The 9,239-nt window shown below is 46.0% G+C and overlaps 1 protein-coding gene across 4 annotated transcripts in view; it reads left to right on the top strand.

The window, feature by feature from the left end:
* Nucleotides 1-9,239, top strand: part of SH3GL2 (SH3 domain containing GRB2 like 2, endophilin A1) — a 298,586-nt gene that overhangs the window by 267,901 nt on the left and 21,446 nt on the right. For all 4 annotated transcript variants that reach the window (XM_019517537.1, XM_019517539.1, XM_019517540.1 and 1 more), the window contains one exon: nt 8,876-9,019. In XM_019517537.1, the coding sequence (XP_019373082.1) occupies nt 8,876-9,019 (144 nt within the window). The remainder of the gene's footprint in view (nt 1-8,875; nt 9,020-9,239) is intronic.

The raw sequence follows: 9,239 nt of genomic DNA, 5'->3' as shown, positions 1-9,239 counted from the left end.
CACTCTGGTGAACAAACGTTCCCCCAGGTACTGGTAGTCACCCCTGATAAACTTATATGTGGCCATCAGATCACCCCTGGGCCTGTGCTTTTCCAGGCTAAAGAGCCCCATGGCTCTCAGCCTGTCATCGTAAGGTCTGTTTTCCTGACCTCTGATTATGCATGTGGCTCTTCTCTGGACTCTTTAGAGGTGACTTTGCTGGACTTTTTGAAAGGCTCTTGGTTGGACTTTTTGAAGGGTTCTTGGCTGGAGTCTTCCCAGGAGTCTTGGCTGCAGGTTCTTCTGGAGTCTTGTCTGTTTTCTTAAAGAAAATGTCCAAGGAAGTTTGGACAGATGTTCTCCAGGGAGATAAGCGACACAGCAAACTTGTTCGCTGGTGTGGTGTCACATCAGATCAAGTGTTTTAAAGTCAAAACTGACTTCATAAAGTTGAAACAGGGTGTCAATTTATAAACATTGTAAGTGCGAAACATTGTAACTCAAAACATTGGAAGTCAAAGACTGCTTCTATAAACCAGGCCCCAGAATCAGAGCAGTGCAGCATTGCCATACTGTCAAAGGGAAAAGAGCTTCCAGCAAAGGACTTCTTTCCCAGGGACTACAAAGTGAATCAGGTTGTAGGCTGTATCTGGGGCAAAGCTAAGGGAAAAGGTCCCTTTGTTGCTGAGTTATGTTCCTTTTGAACTCTTCATGTTTATTTCTTACCTTCTGGGCAAGAGAGGCCATGAGCCATGGGGTTGCTAATTTGGGGAAAATACGAGGCTACTGAGGGTGCCAAGCATGAGGTCATGGAGTACATTTCTGGATTTGAGGGCTCTCAGGCCTGGGTGTATGCGGAAGCGGGTTTGAGGGTTCCCAGCCCTGTGCCAGGACTTTCTGAATGTGAGATACCAGGCCCCACAACATGCACCAGCTGGAGAGGAGGTAGCAAGATACCTTGAGTAGGCTAAGGAGGGAGGTTATTGAAAGGCTAGGCAGATAGGCTCAGACCTGTTGCATGTTGCATTTTTTCATCAGCCTACTCCTTCACATCACTAGTTTGGCTTGTTAAGGCCCTGGAACTGCTCATGGGCTTATTATAACCCCTAGAACTGCTGGCCCAGATTGCTGGTGGGTATGGGAAGGCTGTGGAAGTAATCTGTAAGCCAGGAGAGTCAAGACTGGTTTAGGCCTCATCAGGCTTCAAGACAGCGATTGACTGAAGTGAATCTGGGAGGCCAGCAGGCAGCTGCTGGCAGGATCACTAATTCAAGGCACTGATTGGGCCAGACAAAAATGGGTAGCCCTGTGATAAGCAGGGGAGAGATCTACACTGGGTATCACTCCAGCAACCAAGGGCTGCTTCCTAAATTTATAATAATTACCAACAAAGACATGGCAAGAGAGTGTAATGGAAGTAATAAATGGGGAAGCCAGAACACCTAGTAGGTCTCAGCTGGGTGCTAGAGTTTGCAACACTTTACCAAGAAACTGAGTCCTATTACAGCTACAGACTAGTAACAGACTGATTTTTTGGCTGGAATATGTGTCTGATAAGCATCTGCTACTTATTTATGTCCACTCACTTAGATCAGCTGACTATGTCAACCCTTTCCCAAACCTCACATACGTACTGAAGTTCAGAGAGCCCCCTGTGACTCCTCCATGTGTGCTTAGAGACACATGGAACATTCCAAGGGCTCTCTACATCATTCTGCCAGCTCATAGATCCGCACCTGCACTGCTGCATTCAGCACTCTCCACGTTTTTTACCAGGGCCTTAAATAAAATGGGCGGGACTGAAAGATCACCCTGTTTGTCTAATTAAGGTCCAAAATTCTATCTTTATGGGAAAAATAAATGGGTTGGATTCATGCTTGTTCTGTATAGCTTTCCTACTGGGTAGTTCTCATTGTTGCACACAGTTATTTAGGGTGGGGTTTGTCAGTTGCTTTATATAGTATCACTTCTTGTGGTTGATTTCCAGTCTCTTTGCTAGCACAGTCTACTGGAACATAATGCTGCCTTTTTTTACTGAATTGTTACTTGCTGGTACTCTTGCTCTTTGCCCTTATGTTGATTTTATTTATTTTAAATTGATTGAAACAAAGTTAAAACAGACTACACATTAGCGTGTGACCTGGCCATTCCCTTACTTTGAAAGACTGATAACACACTATGATTCTCCTCCCAACAATGTAAAAGGGAGCATAAATGGGAGAAAAATCAAGCATTTGTACTTTGGATGGCCAGTTAGAAAGAACACTTGCTCATCACTGGTAGGATGAAGCAATTCAACACAAACAGCTAAGAGCTGGATTTCATTCAGGTTCATCAGTGGTCTAATTGTTTACATAAAAGTTAATGGCAGTCAAAATAGAGACTGCTGCACTTGGCAGAAGGAGATAAAACAGGGCCTATCTTTTCCCCAGGCTCAATGAGCATGTATACACATGCTCAGGAGGAATACAGGGGTGCTTTAATTAGCATAGCTACTAGAGCCGCACTAATTAAAAGCTCCCGGAGCTTTAGTTGAACAAACTTTAGTTTAAAGCACCCCACCACCATTTTTTGGCCCGCCACCAATTTTTGGCATGGGGACACTGATAGATGTGGCACTGGAGGCTACTGGAGCGCGTTAATTTCCATGCTCCAGCAGACTCAATCTTAATCAAGTCTGCTCCAACGTACAGGAATTACAGTGCATTGGAGCAGGCTCCCTGCACGTGTAGAGGAGCCCAATGGCACTAACTTCCATGGGAGCAATTAGGCCCCATCTGAGTATTTTAAATATCCCTCTGAACTGCAAAATGATTCAGGCTATGAAGCCTCTTACTAATACATTTTTCATGATTTCAGTCTTCTATTATTCACTTCTGACCCCTTCTCCTCCCCTCCTTTCATCTCCATCTCTCATTCTTTTCTCTTCTGTGGATTTCCTCTTTCCAGTTTGTGCAGCATGTGCGCTTTCTTTTTTTAGTTATGTTTCATGTGTTTTTTCCTTGTCTTGTGTCTTTTCCTTCATTCTAAAATCACTTCCCTTGTTTCCTATTTAAATACAATTTATTATATTCTTTTTTGTCTTTTTTCATAGACTTTAGGGGCTGGAAGGGATCTCATGAGATCATCAGGTCCAGCTCCCCTGCCATAGGCAGGAAGTTAGCTGGGATCAAGTGACCCCAACAAGAAATATATCCACCTGTTTTTTGAAAGAGTTCAGAGTAGGTGCTTGCACCACCTTTGGGGGGAGTTTTTTCCAGCACCATAAAGAGCTTTTTTTTTCTTTTTTTTGTCTAGTCTAAATCAGCCTTCCTGGAGTTTATGGCCATTAGACCTTGTCATCCCTTGGGGAGCTCTGGTGAACAGCTGTTTTCCCAGGTCCTGATGCACCCCTCTTATGTAATTGTAGGCTGCCACCATGTCCCCCGTGAGCCTTCTCTTGTCCAGACTGAAGAGTCCCAAGTCCCTCAGCCTCTCTTTGTATGGCCTGCCCTCCAGGCCTTGGATCATATGAGTGGCTCTCTTCTGGACTCTCTCAAGCTTCTCCACATCCTTCCTGAAGTGGCGGGCCCAGTAGTGGATGCAGTACTCCAGCTGCGATCTTACCAGGGCCAAGTAAAGTGGGAGGATGACTTTCCTGGTTTTGCTTGAGATGCATCAGTGGATGCACGCCAGAGTTTGGTTAGCTTTGCCAGCCACAGCATCATATTGGTGGCTCATATTCATCTTGTGGTCAGTCAAGGCTCTCAAGTCCCTTTTGGTCATGGTCCTAGTGAGCGTAGTACTGCCGAGCCTGTAAGTATGTTGGGGGTTCTTCCTACTGAGGTGCAGCACTTCTCTGCATTGAAGGCCATCAGGTTTTGGTTAGCCCACCTTGACAGCATGTCTGAGTCGGCTTGTATCCCTAGCCTGTCCTGCGGTATGACTGGCCTCGCCCATAATTTGGTATCATCCGCAAACTTGGCCAGTTCACATCTGACTCCTGAATCCAGATCATTGATGAGGATATTAAAGAGTACCGACCCAAGTACCGACCCCTGAGGGATTCCACTGGTCACCATGCACCACGTTGATTTGCTCCCATCAACTAGTATTCTTTGGGTCCAATCCCATAGCCAGTTGCCTAGCCATTGGACCATATGATGATCAAGGCCACAGTTTCCCAGCTTAACCATGAGGACATCATGGGGAACTAGGTCAAAGGTTTTCTTGAAATCCAGTTATATGACATCCATGTTATCTCCCTTGTCCGGGGCACATGTTACCTGGTCATAGAAGGAAATGAGATTGGTCAGGCAAGACTTGCCAGTCACAAATCCATGTTGGCTAGCATTCAGAAGCTTGCCTTTTGTTAGTTTGGTGTTGATGGATCCATTGACAATTTTCTCCAGGATGTTTCCAAGGTTGGACATCAGGCTGATTGGTGTATATTTCCCTGGGTCATCCCTCCTCCCTTTTTTGTACATAGAGACCATGTTGGCTTTTTTCCAGTTATCCGGGACCTCACTCGAGCACCACAAATTTTCAAATATCTCTGCCAAAGGGGATGCAATGATGTCTGTGAGCTCTTTCAAGACTCTCAGGTGCATTCCATCTGGGCCCATGGACTTGTAAGCGTCCAGTTTCTCAAGGTGTTCCCTCACCTGATCCACATCTATTTTGGGCTCGTCACCTGCTTCTGGATTGGTTTGTGCCATTCCTAACAATGTGATCCCCTTGGGAGGGTGAAAAACTGATGCAAAAAATTAATTTAGAGATTGGCCCTTTCTTGTGCCTCGGATGTCAGTTGCCCTGTTGGATCTCACAGGGGCCAAGTGCTATCTTTGTTCTTTTTTCTGACTTCCCACATATCTGAAGAAGGCCTTTTTGTTGTCCTTGATTCCTGTAGGTAGCCTGGGTTTGGTTTGTGCCTTGGCTTTTCTTGACTACTCTCTACAGGTGTTGACGAGTGCAGAGTAAATCCTCTTTGGTAATGCTTCCAGCTGGTGTAGGCTACTCTTTTGAGCTTAATGAGGTCCAACAATTCCTTATTCAGTCTTGGGAGCTTCCTTGCCCGTTGACTGCATTTCTTGCGAGATGGTATGGCTTTGCCCTGTGCTTCAAGGATTGTTTTTGAGAGATGACCATTCCTCATGTACTCCCTTTACTGGGGGAGTATAGCCCTCTAATTGCCTGACTGACCAATTCTCTCAGTTTGCAAAAGTCAGCCTTGCCAAAGTTAAGGACAGCCCTGTCAAGAAGGTCAGCCATTCTGGCTGAGAAAAGCTTCTTTCCTTTCCAGGTGAGGTGGAGGCCATCCCTTCCCAACAGTCTGCTCTCTCTGAAATGTGGACTGTGGTCAAGGAATCCAAACCCCTCACAATGGCACCATTGCCAGAATCTTCTATTCACAGCACCGATACACCTATCCCTCCAGAGCCCATATTCTGTGACAGGGAGGATTGAAGAAAAAGATATCTGGCCCCAAGACCCTTGAGCCCAGCTTCCAAAGCCCTGTAGTCACACATGACCTGGCCTGGACTTCTCCATGCCATATCATTGGTGCCCACATGGATGGTGGTTGGAGGGCCAGATGAGTTTGGGGATTCTCTCCATCACATCCCAGACATGAGCTCCAGGCAGGCAGCAGACCTCATGGGCTACAGGGTCAGGGCAACAGATGTCAGTTAGTCCTCCTATGGAGGGAGTCACCCACCACGATAACTGCATCTTCTTCTAGGTGCAGGTGCTGGTGGCCCTGTGTCCTTGCATGCTGGAGCCAGTGGTATGGCTGGCTCTGTTGATGCAAGAGGTGCAAAGTGGTTGTGCAACTTCAGGGGAGTGGTAACCCTGGTTCTGTGCCTCTTTGGGCCAGAGACAATTGTCATCGAGGCAGCGCCAGGACGGACTTCATGGCAATTCCTTGTTTCCACCACTCTGTCATGGGCCATCAGGTGAAGAGCCTGAAAGTAAGAGTCCAGCTCCTGCTCCGTGTCTCTAATGTAGTGCAGCCACTGGACTGTTGCCTGGAGTTTCCTAATTTGGCACTCCAGGGACTCCACCATTGAGCACACCCTAGAAGGGGAGGTATGAATACTCCCTAACACAGCTGCCTGCAGCCAGCAGCTCCATCTGAGTGGAGGCTGGGGCCATGCCTGGGCAGGAGCAGGGACCACAAGCTCCATTTGGGTATAGGCTGGAACCATGGGCTCCGTTTGGGTGGAGACCCTGGTGGTGTCAGAGCAGGGGAAACCAAGTGCAAGGTGGGGAGCCTCACGGTGTGATGTGTCCCACCCACCATGGTCCTTGTAGTAGTCTGGCTACTACTGTGCAGATGCTTGGCTATGGCTCAGTGCCTGGAGCCTTAGGCCCTCCTGCTCACTGTCCTGTGCAAGCTCCCATGCTAACTCACACGCTGGGCAGACAAGCGTGCCTGTTTGCACGTCCTGTTCACGCAGCTCTGGTCAAGTGGCTCCCTGTGGGGCTGAACGAAGTTGGAGCCAGGGTGGTGTGAGACCCTCCTCAGCTCCTCTCAGCTGCCTCCCCACAGCTGTGCTAGCCCCCTCCCACCACAGGCCCTGCTTAGCTCTGGCTGTGCTGGGGGTCAGATGAGGGTCCTCCATGGTTACTGGGGGTCGCTGGGGGGCTTCAGGGTGCGGGGGCATGACAGGCTCTCACCCGTGTGTCTCTTGCCACTCCTGGAGCCTAATGGATACTTTTCCTTCACTTTTCATTTCCTCTGGTATCCACACACTTGCTTTCTTTGTGTTCCAATATGTTCTTACCTTTTATCTTCTTGTTTTATTTTTGTCATGCTTCTCCAATTTTCTGAACTCTTGTTCCTCTTTTCTTATTCAGAATTCTGCATAGTTCTCTTCTTCTCCTCAACCATCTCAAAGGGGTTAATTAATCTGGGGGTAACATGAGGGTAGCTGAATTTTCTTCTTATAGTAGAATGCCACTAATGAACTAATCCAAAGACATTTGATGCTAATAGGAATCTTTTCATTGACTTCAGGGGCCTTTAGATAATGGCCTAAAAGAGCAAAGAAGAAGACAGCTTCCTGCCCAGAAACAACAGAGGAATGGGTCCCCTTGCAGCAAAGAGGTTGTAAGTGCTGCTAACTCCACTTAAAAAACCCAAAAAACTTCATTAAAATTGAGTATTTTGATCATAAGTTCAGTCAGTCAGCTGCAGGTAGTTCTGTGCTAGGCTGAGACAATAAAGCACCAACAAATTCAAAATAACATGGCTTTGAATTACCATTGGTAATATGAAAAATCATACAGGAGCATATTTAGGTATGCTAAAAATATGCTAGCCCTTCACAAGATTCATCATAGGCAAAGTAACTAGATGGATTCTTGGTTGGGGACATATATGCCACAAAGTGAAATCTATCTAGCAGCAGCGGCCGCCAGGTATTCTTTCTTAGAATCCAGCCAAGAGTAAATAAAGTTACAAGCAAAACACAGTTTTGGATCCTTTCTAGGGTTCAGCAACATATGGCCCACAGAGAAGCCTGAGAAACTGGCCAGGCAACTGGGAGAGGTAGCGGCAGGGGGCTGGGTCTGAAGCATTTCTCTAGCTGGGACTCAAGCCAGGTTGATCTTGCCTGCAGCCCCAGAACCTCGCCGACCACTGCTTTATGCTAATATATTGTTGTGGTCTTCAATTCCTGCACAATCTTGCATATGTGCTGCACTACTGATGCACAGTGGGATGACTTCGCAGATGGTGCATCATCAGAGGACACAGGAAGGGACTTCAGCTGGTTGAAGCAGCTGCTGAAGCAGCTAAAGAAGGGGCTTCCACATTGAGGAGGAGGAAGATGTAAAAAGGGGCCAATCCACAGCCACTCTTTCCACAAGCACCCACCCCAGATGAGAACTGAGGGAAGGAGACAACACTGGGCACATGAGACCCTAGGTGACAGCTGGCAAAATTAGAAATATATTAATTCACAATATATATGTCATTCATATTTTATAAATGCACTGTTCATTAACAAACATAGGCTACTGGGTCATTTCTGTTTCTGCTGTCTGCTCTCATCAGCTCTAATACTAGCTACCATTTTTGGCAATGATATATCTGAGAGAAAAGATAAGCTGTTATAATATCTCTTTTTTATCAATCCAAGACACTTTCTAAAATCCTAGTACAAATATAAACGGGGCAAAAGCTTATGACCTAGCATCTAGGTATATATTTATTTTATAATATATAAAAAAGGATTGAACATATGACTAGAAAATATGGAGGACTGGATTTTGCCCTAACTGTCTCTCTTGTGGGTCTGTTCATTAGTTCAAGGGTTCCTCAATGCAGTCGGGTCAACAAAGATGTTTCCATTACCTCTCTTCTACCCACAGTCTTGGCATGAGAAACTGCTGAATAAGTCTTTTGAGAGACCTCTTTGAGTTGACCCTTCAGACTGCTTTGGTGTCCAGTGATTTGAAGACTGGAAGAATGAAAATGGCTTAAAGCTTCCATCTTGTTTCCTTCACCTGAGCAGTAATGGGTTGAAATAACAGATATGTGATGCTCTTGCACCATATGCTGTTTTACTGAAGCCTGAGGATGTTTTGTCATTGACTTTGTGGTGGGGCAAGAGACAACTGTCACTTTGACCATTTCAGCTAAAATGAAGGTTCTGTTGATTTCAACAGTGAAACTCTAGTTGACATCAGTGGTGCCAAGATATGATTACCTCCCTCCAAAATCTGCTGAATCATAAGAATTAGCCTTCAGTTTTATGATGCATATTAAGTAGCAGTGTCTACATTCAGGTTTTATCTTTTTGGACACCACATGTGAGCTCCTCTACATTTGACATCTTACAGGGTAGGGTGCAAAGTCTATATCTATACTCTACTGTCCCTTGAGTAATTTCTATTATTGATCTGCTTGCAGCTTCTAGAGCTAAACTCAGCATGATCAACACAATGTCAAAAATTCGAGGCCAGGAAAAAGGACCAGGCTACCCTCAGGCTGAAGCCCTGCTGGCAGATGCTATGCTGAAGTTTGGACGAGAACTCGGAGATGAATGCAATTTTGGTAATTTGTTTTCCTTCTTTTTTTATGATGTGAATGCAGTAATGTTCCAGTTAATGAGGAGCTTAAGAGAACTGTGCATAATGAATGCAAAGTTCAGATTTAGTCAGTTCACAGTTGGCCTTTGCCAATCAATATCATGTGGATCCTACAACAGTCCAGGACAGGAATTAAGAGCATGTGTTTTGGGGTTTTTTGGGGGGGAGGGGGGTCGGGGGGGCAT

This window comes from Gavialis gangeticus, unplaced genomic scaffold (genome assembly GCF_001723915.1).
Source record: "Gavialis gangeticus isolate Ggan-Ray unplaced genomic scaffold, GavGan_comp1, whole genome shotgun sequence".
Classification (NCBI taxonomy): Eukaryota; Metazoa; Chordata; order Crocodylia; family Gavialidae; genus Gavialis; species Gavialis gangeticus.
This window is presented reverse-complemented; position numbering and strand designations above follow the sequence as displayed.